General features: G+C 38.4%; 1 protein-coding gene across 2 annotated transcripts in view; it reads left to right on the forward strand.

Moving 5' to 3' along the window:
* GC (GC vitamin D binding protein) overlaps positions 1-8,302 on the forward strand; it is a 68,957-nt gene extending 60,655 nt beyond the window's left edge. For both annotated transcript variants that reach the window (XM_023190251.1, XM_023190253.1), the window contains exons 13-14: positions 3,613-3,667; positions 8,124-8,302. In XM_023190251.1, the coding sequence (XP_023046019.1) occupies positions 3,613-3,642 (30 nt within the window). In that variant the 3' untranslated portion in view covers positions 3,643-3,667; positions 8,124-8,302. The remainder of the gene's footprint in view (positions 1-3,612; positions 3,668-8,123) is intronic.
* Positions 8,303-13,926: the final 5,624 nt, after the last annotated feature.

Genomic DNA, 13,926 nt, shown 5'->3' on the forward strand with positions numbered 1-13,926 from the left:
ACAGTAGAATAAAAGTCTTTTCTTTAAATTCTACTGACAAATATGGCATCTTAATTGTTCATTAAAATTCAAACTAAGATTCTCAACATAAAAACAGAAAAAGCTAGATTGTCAGAATATTTTGGTCATTGTGGTCACTATAACATTTTTAGCATAAAATAATTAATTAATTGGAACAGTTCCTTCCTTTCATACCAAGTTGCTTTTGGTAACCTAAATTTAATATCAATTTAAGTGGCCTTAACCTAGAAAAATAAAATCACCTTACATAGAAGTGTTTGCTACCAGAAAAATTTGTTCTGAGAGTCTGTTATTATGACAGAAGAAGAAAACCGTCTAAATGTCTTTTAGATTCTGTAAGAAACGTCACTTTTGAAACCCTTCCCTGTGCCTTTGTTATCTGTCTATACAGATATGCACTGTCCTGCCTGACATCATACAAGACAAACTGAGGTTAAAGTGCAAATTCATGCTTCCTAAAAGCCCCTGGTTTTTCATTTCTTTGAGTTGGTTTTCAATATATTTTTCATTATAACATACTGCCATTCAAATCACTACAATGATGAGAAGGCAGGTTTATAGCTCTCTCTCTTCTTGCTTTATCGCTAGTAAATTTATAGCAGCTGAGTAGCCTATCTTTCAGTAATTGCTAAAGTAGGGTGAGATGAATGGAATTGTTGAGATACTTGTGCACATTTGATTATTCAGAGCACTCAGAGATTAAATCCTCTAGTATTTCCATTAGCCTTCTGATTGCCTTTGTAAACTGATCTCATAGCTAGGTAGGCAAGTTCACCCCTCCTTTCTGACTTCACGTTAGTGCAACATCCATTTGAACAGCATTCTCTTTAATTTCCAATGCCTAATGTGAATGTCCCACTTGTCCTATAATATTTGGATCCTAATTTGTGAGATCTCTTTGTCATATATTTGCTTGAAAAAAATTTCCTTAAAAGAAATATCCATCTACTCCTTTCACTCCAAGTCACTTATATCCAGGGATCAGTCTCTACTTGTCATTCCAAATACACTTGGCACAACTACTGGAAGACTGGCAAAAGGGGCTTCTGAACCATACTAATTTAGTGTTTCATTACATGGAAATTTAGTGTTTCCTCACCCCAATCTTGAAATGACCAGGACATAGAACAACCAATGTCATTTTCTTTTGGCTTTGGTACTCGTAGAGCTGGTTCATTTGTTTATGCCAAAAAAGGCCCATTTGCCTGCAGAAAAACCTATAGTTACAAAACTAGACTTGCAATCTTTTTTTCTCTTTCCACCATCATTCAGGCAGAGCATTACTATGCTTCCTTTAAAATGTTTCAACAGACTGCTAGTGAGCATCAGATATGATTTCCCAAAATATTCCAAAAGTCATTGTGATATGCTGGAATTGATCACTAAAATCTTGAAAACATAGAGACAAATACAAATAGCCAAGTGGAAGCAGGGCAAAGAGGAAACCGACAAGTAGAGTGATATACTGTCTACCCCCATGCTCCCTTCTGTCTTTCTTATATCAGGAAAAACTAGTATATTCACTGTAGTTTGTTTTATCTCTTGGTATAACTTGATTTTATAATCCTCAGTGTCATAACTATCGTTGATTAAGTCACTGCTATATGTTAAGCAGAAATATTAATAGCCTGGCATATATGTATTTATAGAATAACCCAAAACAGTTCTAGATATTAATTATTATTTTAATTCCCCCTTTTACAGATGGGTTGAATAAAACTTACAGAGGTTATATGATGTTAGGAAAATCTAAGTTTATTCTGTATTAGTCTGTTACTCTTCCTCAGTGTCCTTGTCATAGACTTCAGCCCTAACTTAGCTAATCATGACAAAAGCAAAGTATTGATAGAAGACTATTGACTGAAAATCCAAAATTATTGTTAAGTAGCAAAAATGATACTGGGTTGGTAATATCACCCTGAATTCTATCCATCTCACTTCCTTGCACTCTTCCTCCATTAGATATACTCTCTTCTTTTGCATCAACATTTCTACCAGCTCTGTCCAATTTGTATTAAAGTTACTCTTCTTCTTATCTCAAAAAATAATAAATAAGGCACTTTAGATGCCTCCCTAGCCATATTTCTTTCTCCTCCCTTACAGCCAAGATTCTTGCAAGAATACCATATACTCCAGCTCCTCACACTTATTAACTCCTCAACCCTTTGCAGTCTGGCTTTTGTTGGTACCATATGACTATCAACAAAGGTATGCCAACAGTATCCTTCTTGCTAAATCTAATAAACATTTTTCAGTTCTTATCAGGTTTCTCCTCAAAACACTTGATACCGATAAGTATTCCTTTCTTCTTGAACCAATTTACTTAGCATCTGTATTATTATTTTCTACTTTTTGTCTTTCTATGATTCCTATCTTCTTGTTCTATTTCATGTGTCCTCTTCCTTTACCTATCTCTTAAATTTGTTTACAGAGTTTTTTCCTGTCTCTTCATTTCCATGGTACTACATTTTCTCAACTGTTTTCATCAATGCTTATGCTTTTAATCTCCAAATCGCTACCTCCAACCAAGATCTCTCCTTCAGCATCAGGCTTTTTATCCAACTGCCTATAGGACTCTCTTCTCCCCCAGTATCTTGTCCCATAAGAAATTTAAAATCAACACAGCCAAAATATTTTTCCTATAACTTGCTCTATGGTTTTGAGTTTATGAATACTATCGTCATTTACCCATTGCCCCACAATGAAAATTTAGTGACTCTTTTTATTTCTCCTTCTCTTTTTCCATATGCACCAAATAAAATTCCAAATCTCATCAATTCTAACTCTGCAGCATCTCTCAATCTCCCACCCACATTCTTCTACATTCTTGGTATTTAGTTTCAGGCCATCTTTCACCTGAATTACAGCCTGTCCATTGGTCTCCCACCTCCAGTCTGCCCACAGTGCCTCACATCCAATCCCATCTCTATACTGAGGTCAAATCAACCTTTTTAAAACACAAAAATGGTTAATACCCTTCTCTAATAGTTCTCATTGCTTTCAAATTAAAGTGCTTTTTTTAAAAACAAAATACAGATATTTTGGACCTTGATTTCTTCTCCAAGTAGTGACTTGCTTTCATCACTTGTTGTGCCTCCTACTTGGGTTCTCCTGAGCTACTTGCAGTTTTCCAGACACATGAAACTTGCTCTTACCTCAAAGTCTTTGCATGTAATGACTCCACCCACTTGCCCTATTTCTCATCAGGCTTGCCTTGGCTGAATAGTTCATCAGGCTTTAGGGCTCAAGTTAGAAGACATCTCCTCCTCTGAGAATTCTTCCCTGGCACTCAAACTTCTCTGTTGTCCAATAACATTCTGTGTGCACCCAATAATTAGCACTTATTAAACTCTACTGCCATTTTTTCTTGTCTACTTTTCCCAGCAGACTGTAAGCCCTTCAATGGCAGAAATGATGTAAAGCTAAATAAATGTGAAGGGTGGCTAATAAAAACTGCAATGTAACATTGCATCTTGGCAAGAATCCTTTCCTCTAACCAAGGTTTCAAGATTTTGTATACCTTCTGCATGATCTAGTAGGCTACAAATGAAATACTTCATAAGTTATATAACATTCTTTTTTCATTATTAGATTGATGCTGAATTGAAGAATATCCTGTAGTCCTGAAGCATGTGTATTAACTTTGGTAAGTATATTTTTTAAATGCAGGACCAAAGAATCCAGCATTGTATGATGTATTTTAAATATCAAAGAATTGGAAGGAGACTTTAACAAATTTATTCTCATTGGCTCAAACTCATTTTACAGATGAGAATATTAAGCACTGAGAAAAGTTAAAGAGCTTACACTTTCACAAGAGCAAACAATCAACTTCTGATATATTTAAGACTAGAATCCAGGTTTACTGGTCCCCTGCCTTGTGCTTCATCCATCATAATCTCACATGTAACATAATGACAGCATAAAGAACATTTAAAGGATTCTGCCCGTCTCTACTAAAAAAATACAAAAAAGCTAGCCGGGCGAGGTGGTGGGCGCCTGTAGTCCCAGCTACTCCGGAGGCTGAGGCAGGAGAATGGCATAAACCCAGGAGGCGGAGCTTGCAGTGAACTGAGATCTGGCCACTGCACTCCAGCCTGGGTGACAGAGTGAGACTCCGTCTCAAAAAAAAAAAAAAAAAAAAAAAGATTCTGATGCACTTCAATAGGAAGAACTCTGAGTTTAAAGACAGGGTTCATCAAGTCTTAAAAATGACACAGCAAGGACCTTAGGAGAAAAGGGACCTTCTTATTCAAATTAAAACACTACTGTTGAAATAGTGTTACTTGCTTTTTTCAGTTACTATATTTTCACCTATTAAAAAATGCCAGATGTAGATATTAAGAACATAAAAGAGTTTATTCCTACATAAGTTCACATCTTAAACTGAAGTTGACCTGAACTCTGCACATTTCAACAAAAATATTTTCTCTCCAGATTCAGTTGTATTTATGCTAAAGATATTATGCCTGAGACTTTTGATGCAAACTTGTTTGGATCTCAGTTCTTAGCTGAACTAAGGCTTTTTAATGATGTCAAGTTTTATTTTGCTGACTTACTGACAACCTGCCCAAAATAATGTGGAAACAAAAGCCTTCCAATCCATTGACTAATAACATTAAATCATTTCGCCATATTCAGCTTTTCAACTATTAATTATTTAAGTCTTCTGAAGCAATAGAAAAGAAAATTAACACTCTGAGAACCAGTGCAAGGGGGATGGTCAAGAAAACTCGTACTTGAAATCACCCAACCTGGATTAGAATCCCCACTCTATCTGTGAATTTGAGCAAGTTATCTAACCTGTCTAAAGATGAGTTTCCTTTCATGTAAAATGAAATTTTCAATATCTCCCTCACAGTGTTGTTATAATGATTGAGATGGTATATATAAAATATCTAAAAAGTAGTAAAAATGAATATTAGCAGTAATACTAGCAAAGTTGTTGCACTGATGCTCCTACTACTACTGATATGAATCTAAACTAAAAAGTTTTCCTGCCCATATATTTTTGTGCTTTGGTATACAAATATCATGTCCTAAAGATGAAGTAAGTTCTCTAAATAATTTTCCAAGGAATAAAAATCAAAATGCAAGTTACTTGAAGTGTAAATATTCTAGAGTTAAAATAATTCCTGATCTCTGTTGCTGCTAAATTATTACATCTTCCCACCATTGGAATGAATCTACTTTCTCTTTATCTCAATCCACATGTAATAATCTCCAAAGATTTAAAATAGCAATATGCAACAGTGACCTCATCTCTCATCCTTCAAGATTTATTAAGCTTTGATTGAAAGTCAGGGTTATTTTGAAAGCTATATAACTTTGATTTTGAATATGTTTTTCACTGGACTATGTTATTATTCAGAACTCAGAGTGCATTTCCTTAGTGTTGTGTGTTTTCAGGCTTTGGGAAAACTAAAATAGGAGAAGATATCCTAAGATAAGTAAGGAGGAAGTAATAATTTGATGGATTTCAAGAGATTTCTTTTCAGAACACATTTCAGAAGTATTTTTAATGCTAACTAAATCAAGAGATAAACTCAGTTTGTCAGTGACAAATTAATGAAGATTCTAATATATCGATTCTTCTGATTCATGGTCATTATCTTCATCTGATAAGATGAAGAAATGAAATTTCTTATTCCTCCTGTTAGTCTACATTTTTCTCTGGCCTTTAATTAATCCTTTGATTTCTGTGCTACTCAATTGTTTGGCTACCCAAATACATTTTGATCATCGGGACGGATTATTCACATATTCACATATTCCTTCCTAAAATTATTCACATATTCCCTCCATGGATTTTGGTAACATGCATTGACTGTTTTGAGCTCAATTTTATCCACTTCTTGTTTATCACCATTGCATTCTGCAATGATGAAGCCCTACCAAGGTTCAATTATTTCGGGAATAGTTACATAGCTTTGAAAATGCAAATTATAGTTTGTTCACAAGGTTATACGTCTGAGGGATTTGATATCCAGAAATAATGGGACCACAGTTTTACCACTTATCTTAGGTTTCCAGAACACAACCAACTCATTGCAGTTCCTGGGTTCCAGGGGGAGTTTTATAGCTGTATTGCACAACTGTGAAGTCATTCAACTATCAGCAGCATTACCCCCAAAATGACACAATCCTAGTCATGAGCTGCTCTAAATCCATGTCTTAATGTAATGATTTCAGAGTAAGTGCTGAGGACTTTCCCTCAGATAGATCAGTCTTTTCATCATATATTAAACTATTCAAGTAGAAAATATCCATTTTCTTCAATGATTTTTCCCTTGCTATAACAGGTGATCTGCAGAAGTGGCACATTGTTTAGAGTAAAGCAGTTCCTAAAACCTACGTGTTTCATTTCCATTTAAGCCTACCCATCTCTAGTTAGGGATTTGAATCACTCATAGAAGTTGAAGCTTTTTGTCTCAAGGTATTCCGATCCCTAGTAATACCTATGATTCATGTCTTCCAGTCAACAGTTTTACACTATTTCACTCTCAATTAGAGTCTTATTAAAATCTTCAATTCTCATCTTGACAGTTATTGGTCTCCCTGATCAATCTTTTTCTTCAAGCCTTCAAGCTCCAAATTGATTGTGGCCACACTTGCATGCACTTTTGGAGACAGAATCTCTGTCTCTCTTTCCGCTCCCCCCGCCCCCGCCGCCCCTAAGATGGAGTCTCACTCTGTTGCCCAGTCTGGAGTGCAGTGGTATGATCTCAGCTCACTGCAAGGTACCCCTCCTGGGTTCACGCCATTCTCCTGCCTCAGTCTCCCGAGTAGCTGGGACTATAAGCGCCCACGACCACACCTGGCTAATTTTTTCTATTTTTAGTAGAGACGGAGTTTCGCTGCATTAGCCAGGATGGTCTTGATCTCCTGACCTCATGATTCACCCACGTTGGCCTCCCAAAGTGCTGGGATTACAGGCGTGAGCCACCATGTCCGGCAAATCTCTGTCTCTTAATAAATCTCACAACGCCTGGTATTTTTTGTTGTTAGCTTTGGAAGCAAGTCGTAGTCCCTCTGGGTTGCCAAAAACATAAATGAGTTGGTACACAATGTAGAATTAGATTGGGTGAAAATATTTTAAATACCAGAATCACACCCAGCACAGAGAGTTGCTCACACTATGGAGAAACATAGGAACTGAGGCTGTGAGGGAACAGATTTGTGTCTCTCATTGCATTATCACTCCAAAGTATAAACTCATTGAAGACAATGAAATATGGAATTTTTTATACTGTGCAGATAGAACTATGACATAACTATATTATATTGTCTTGGAAGAGGGAAAAAATTAAGGGAGACTATTTGGCTCTAATACAAAGTAGAAGATGATTTGATAAAAATTCACGCTTAGTGTTTTGCTAAAATTAAAACTACTGAACTATTGTCTCAATTTCATGATTGGGGGACTCATTACGCCACTGGATGACAGCTTTGCCCTGGCCATAATTGTTATTACCATAGAGCAGAAAGTCGCATTCATCACCAGTTAAAAATGTAATTTAAAAACACTGCACAGGCTGGGCACGGTGGCTCACGCCTGTAATCCCAGCACTTTGGGAGGCGGAGGAGGGTGGATCACAAGGGCAGGAGTTCAAGATCAGCCTAGCCAATGTGGTGAAACCCTATCTCTACTGAAAATACAAAACTAAGCCAGATAGGTGCTGGCGCCTGTGGTCCCAGCTACTCGGGAGGCTGAGGCAGGAGAATGGCGTGAACCCGGGAGGCAGAGCTTGCAGTGAGCTGAGATCATGCCACTGCACTCCAGCCTGGGCGACAGGGCAAGACTCTGTCTCAAAAAAAAAAAAAAAAGAAAAGAAAAAAAAGAAACACTGCACAATATGCAGTGTGCCCTGGTGTATGACATATAAAACCATCACTATTGGTATTGGGACTGTCTTACATTTTTTTCTTATTCTGGACCTATGAGATGGGCCATAGTGGATATATGGGTCATCCTAGACAGAGTCATTTTTGGCATAAATATTAAAATAGCATGAGGTTGTATGCATCTGTTGAGCAGTATTATGGTTGTTGCCCGTTAGCTCTGTTTTTCTAACATAAAATTCATTTCATTATTCTCATAGACCTAGAGTTGGAGCCACCCAGGGGAATGACCTCTGATGACCTAACCTAAGCAAAACCACTGAGCTTCTGGGAAGACAACTAGGATACTTTCTACTTTTTCTAGCTACAATGTCTTCATACAATGATAAGTATGATGATTTGCTATCAAAATAAATTGAAATATAATGCAAACCATAAATATGACTGAGAATTATGTGGCTCTGCACAATGTTGATCTTCAGAACTATTCCTGTGTCTTTCACAAAAATCCTGCAGTAGGCAGTCTCATAAGGCCTGTTTTTGTCTAGATCTCTGCTGTTTCCTTCTAAAAGACTCAACATTAAGCATGCACTTTACAATTCCCAATACACTAAACTCCATTCCCTGATTGATTTTCAGGCTTAGTAGGCACCATTAAGAAAAAGTTAGACTGGGCACAGAGACTCACGCCTGTAATCCCAGCACTTTGGAAGGCCAAGGCGGGCAGACCACAAGATTAGGAGTTCGAGAGCAGCCTGGCCAATATGGTGAAATCCTGTCTCTACTAAAATTACAAAAATTATCCGGATGTGGTGGCATGTGCCTGTAGTCCCAGCTACTCGGGAGACTGAGGCAGGATAATTGCTTGAACCTGGAAGGTAGAGGTTATAGCAAGGGAGATGACACTACTACACTCCAGCCTAGGCAACAGAGCAAGACTCAATCTGAAAAAAAGAAAAGAAAAAGTTACACAGTCTTCCACCACAAAGCCTAGAATGTCTCACTTTTTAAAAACTAACAGCCAAAAACCAACAATAGTAACAAAAATACTCCTGAAACTACCTTCTTGCTTCCAGCTACAAGTTGCTTGGAATTAATTAAACCGTATCTGTCTTGCAAAAAGAAAATCTTTATAGCTTGAACAAGTTTACTTTTACAAAAAACTCCTGAGAGAAATTTATAGAGACAAAGTTCTAAAAACATGATTTTTCTGCTTAATTCAATATGTCACATATTAAAATATATACAACATTCTATGTGCCCTCTTTGCCCAGGGAAAATGAAAGTGTTCTCTCTATTCTGCTTTAAAGGAAAGTTCATATTTTCAGAATAAATACCTCTTGGAAACTACTAAAAACCATGCAGCCTTCTATATGTACAGTTAATTGCATCAGGGAATTTGAATTCACCTCGTGTTAGATGTAAAGTTATACAATAGATGAAGCAATTTTATGGCATATATAATTTGAGTCAAATTAACTAACATACCTGTCACTCCTCAAAATTCTAAGTCCCATGAAGGAGGATTTCATTAAGTGAGCCAAGGTCAAGTGACCATGCCTATAGCTGCCCGGAACTGGGAAATAAAATGCCTGCCCCTTGCAGCTTCTACATAGAAGGTGCAGCCCTACCTTTCACAAAGATTTCAAAATGAGAAATAAACCTCAAACAGAAGTTCTTTGGATGACAGAAAGTCAAAAAGCAGCAAACTATCTACTAATATTTAGGTAGCATTTTACATTTTTAAAAAAATTCTCTTTCAAATATTACCTTACTGAAGCTTCAAACAACCCTGAGAAGTAGGTATCATTGCACTGATAAGACACAAGGAGACTGAGACTCCAAAAATGTGAATCAGTGGCTCTAGGTCACAGAGTTAGCAAAGAACAAAACAAGGCCTTAGTTTTCAATTGCAGTATGGAAGGCAATTTCAATTGCAGTATGTCCATGGAAGGCAAACGGACATACCTGATGAATGTGTTCCCTGATCAAATTAGTTTTACCATCAGTATAGCATATCACTTCTTTGAAGAGTCACAGAGTACTGTATATAATTCAGTGCTTCCAGATTTATTTGCTAACCCCTTTTCCTTTGACTATTTCCCAGAATTATTCTCTATAAAATTAATTTTGGAAAATTCTTTTCTTATTTGAGAAGTTACATTTATAAATCATTCATTAACTACTGCAAACTGGTCCATTTTGGTAAAGTATTTTCATGCTTGACATGATAGAACTGGGTGTTTTTTTGTCACAAAGTATTCAATAAATATACAATTCACTGAAGTAGGGTTTTCATAGTTCCTATGGATATATTTTCCAGCACACCCTAAACACATTTCACAATTTTTTCTTACATTAAGAATCGCTGACAGATATATTGTAATTTTAGTAAAACAGTTTTAATGTTAGATCTTATATGCATAATGATGTCATTTGTTCCATTTCCTAGGAAGCAGAGCTCTGTTGATAATATATTGCCAAATTTTATGCCTGCTTCCTAAGTGCTGCTCAGCATTAAAGAGATGCTTTTGAATTTCCATCTACTGTCAACCATAGCTGATTTCACTAGCGAATTTCTCTTATATAAGAAGTCCTCAATTTTTTATACCTTACATATCACCTTCATCCAAACACCTGGGTCCTCACCATGATTGAAAATAAACGAACAAACATGCTGTAATTTTGTATTAGTTCGTTTTCACACTGCTGAGTAAGATATACCCAAGGTGGGGCAAATTACAAAGGAAAGAGGTTTAATGGAGAACTCAGTTGCACATGGCTGGGGAGGCCTCACAATCATGGCAGAAGGCAAACAGGAGGAACTCACATCTTACGTAGATGGCAGCAGGCAAAGAGAGCTTGTGCGGGAAAATTGTCCTGTATAATAACCATCACATGTTGTGAGACGTACCCACTATCACGAGAACAGCACAGGAAAGACTTGCCCCCAAGATTCAATTACCTCCCACTGGGTCCCTCCCACAACATGTGAGAATTCAAGATGAGAATGGGTGGGAACACAGAGCTGAAGCAGATCATTCCACCCCTGGGCTCTCCCAAAACTCATGTCCTCACATTTCAAAAGGGATCATGCCTTCCCAACAGTCCCCCAAATGTTAATTCATTTAGCATTAACTCAAAAGTCCACAGTCCAAATTCTCATCCAAGACAAGGCAAGTCTCTTCTGCCTGTGAGCCTTTAAAATCAAAAGCAAGTTAGTTACTTCCTAGAAACAATGCAGGTTCAGGCATTGAATAAATACAGCCATTCCAAATGGGAGACGTTGGCCAAAACAAACAGGTTGCAGTAATCCAAAATCCAATCGGGTAGTCAAATCTTAAAGCTCCAAAATGATCTCCTTTGACTCTATGTCTCACATCCAGGTCACGCTGATACAAGAGGTGGGTACCCATGGTCTTGAGCAGCTTCGGCCCTGTGGCTTGGCAGGGTGTGGCCTCCCTCTTGACTGCTTTCATAGGCTGGTGTTGAGTGTCTGTGGCTTTTCCAGGCATATGGTGCAAGCTGTTGGTGGATCTAGCATTCTGGGGTCTGGTGAACCATGGCCCTCCTCTCACAGCTCCACCAGGCAGTGCCCCAGTAGGGACTCAGTGTGGGGCCTCCAACCCCACATATCCCTTTCATGCTGCCCTAGCAAAGGTTCTCCATGAGAGCCCTGCCCCTGCATCAAACTTTTGCCTTGGCATCCAGGTGTTTCCATTCATCTTCTGAAATCTAGGCAGAGGTTTCCAAATCTCAATTTTTGATGTCAGTATACCTACAGGCTCAACACCATGTGGAAGCTGCCAAGGCTTGGGGCTTCCACCCTCTGAAGCAACATCCTGAGCTGTACCTTGGCCCCTTTTAGTCATGGCTAGAGTGGCTGGGATGCAGGGCACCAAGTCCCTAGACTGAACACACAGCACGTGGAGCCTCGGCCTGGCCCACAAAACCATTTTCTCCTAGGCCCTTGGACCTGTGATGGGAGGGGCTGCCATGAAGAACTCTAAAGTGCCCTGGAGACATTTTCCCCATTGTCTTGGAGAGATTAACATTTGGCTCCTCGTTACTTATGCAAATTTTATGCAGTCAGCTTCAATTTCTCCTCAGAAAAATGGGCTTTACTTTTCTATCACATTGTCAGGCTGCAAATTGCCTGAACTTTTATGTTTTCTTCCCTTATAAAACTGAATGCCTTTAGCAGCACCCAAGTCACCTCTTGAATGCTTTGCTGCTTAGAAATTTCTTCCTCCAGATAGATACCCTAAATCATCTCTCTCAAGTTCAAAGTTCCACAAATCTCTAGAGCAGGGGCAAAATGCCACCAGTCTCTTGCTGAAACATAACAAATCATCTTTGCTCCAGTTCCCAACAAGTTCCTCATCTCCATCTGAGATCTCCTCAGCCTGGACCCTATCGTCCATATGGCTGTCAGGCTTCTGGTCAAAGCCATTCAACAAGTCTCCAGGAAGTTTCAAACTTTCCCACATTTTCCTGTCTTCTGAGCCCTCCAAACTGTTTCAACCCCTGCCTGTTACCTAGTTCCAAACTTGCTTCCACATTTTCGGGTACCTTTTCAGCAGTGCCCCACTCTGCTGGTACCAGTTTACTGGATTCGTCTGTTTCCATGCTGCTGATCAATACATAGCCAAGACTGGGCAACTTACAAAGGAAAGAGGTTTAATGGAGAATTCACAGTTCCATGTGGCTAGGAAAGTCTCACAATAATGACAGAAGGAAATGAGGAGCAAGTCACATCTTACGTGGATGGTGGCAGGCAAAGAGAGCTTGTGGGGGAAAACTCTCCCTTATAATAAACTTCAGATATCATGAGACTTATTCACTATCATGAGAACAGCATGGGAAAGACCTGGCCTTATGATTCAGTTACCTCCCACTGGGTCCCTCCCACAACACATGGGAAGTCAAGATGAGATGTGGGTGGGGACACAGCCAAACCATATCAGATTTGTTTCTAAGAATGATGTTTATAAGTTCAATCAGTCAGGATTCTCCAAGGAAACAGAAACAACAGGAGATAGATAAAGAGATTTATTTTAAGAAATTGCTTATGCAGTTGTGAAGCTGGCAAGTCTGAAATAGTCTAGAAACACAGGCAGAATTTCTTTCTTTCTTTCTTTCTTTTTGTTTTTTTTAAGATGGAGTCTTGCTCTGTTACCTGGGCTGGAGTGCAGTGGCACGATCTCAGCTCACTACAACCTCTGCCTCCTGGGTTCAAGCTATTTCTCTGCATCAGCCTCCCAAGTAGCTGAGACTACAGGCGTGCACCACCACACCCAGTTAATTTATTCATATTTTTAATAGAGACGGAGTTTCACCATATTGGCCAGACTGGTCTTGAACTCCTGACCTTGTGATCTACCCGCCTTGGCCTCCCAAAGTGCTGGGATTACAGGTGTGAACCACCGCACCCGGCCCACCGGCAGATTTCTATGTTACAATGTTGAGGTTGAATTCTTCTTTTCTGGAAAAACTTGATTTTGCTCTTAAAGCTTTCAACTGGATGACATTCACTCACATTATCACATTATCAACGGTTAGCTCCTTTACTTAAAGTCAACTTATGGTAAATGTTAATCACATGTGCAAAATCTCTTTCCAGCAATATCTAGGCTAATGTTTCACCAAACAAATGATTACCATAGCCTAGAAAAATTGGCACATAAAATTTAACTGTCACGCAAACCTTCTCTTGTCATCTATAAGGTCTAAAGTCTTTCAAGTTGCAGTATTGACATCCTGTGTTTCTCTGGATTCTGAGGTCATCTCACATATGATTCTTAAATATCACCTGGGAACCATCACCTTAAATGGTCTTCACAGGATTAGTGTATTAATACCTCACCTGGAAATTCTAAAGAAAGCTTTTTATGACGATTTTAATTTGAAAACATAACAAGTGAAAGGCCTTTCTAATGTGTCATTTGATTCAATAGCAATAGACCCTAATGAAGCAAGAATTTGATCAGCTTGAGAGTTTACCCAATTTCCATTTGGAGATAAATAGCTCAAACAGGAAGGCTTAGAAGGTTGTTTTTACAT

This window comes from Piliocolobus tephrosceles, chromosome 3 (genome assembly GCF_002776525.5).
Source record: "Piliocolobus tephrosceles isolate RC106 chromosome 3, ASM277652v3, whole genome shotgun sequence".
In the NCBI taxonomy this organism is placed as follows: Eukaryota; Metazoa; Chordata; class Mammalia; order Primates; family Cercopithecidae; genus Piliocolobus; species Piliocolobus tephrosceles.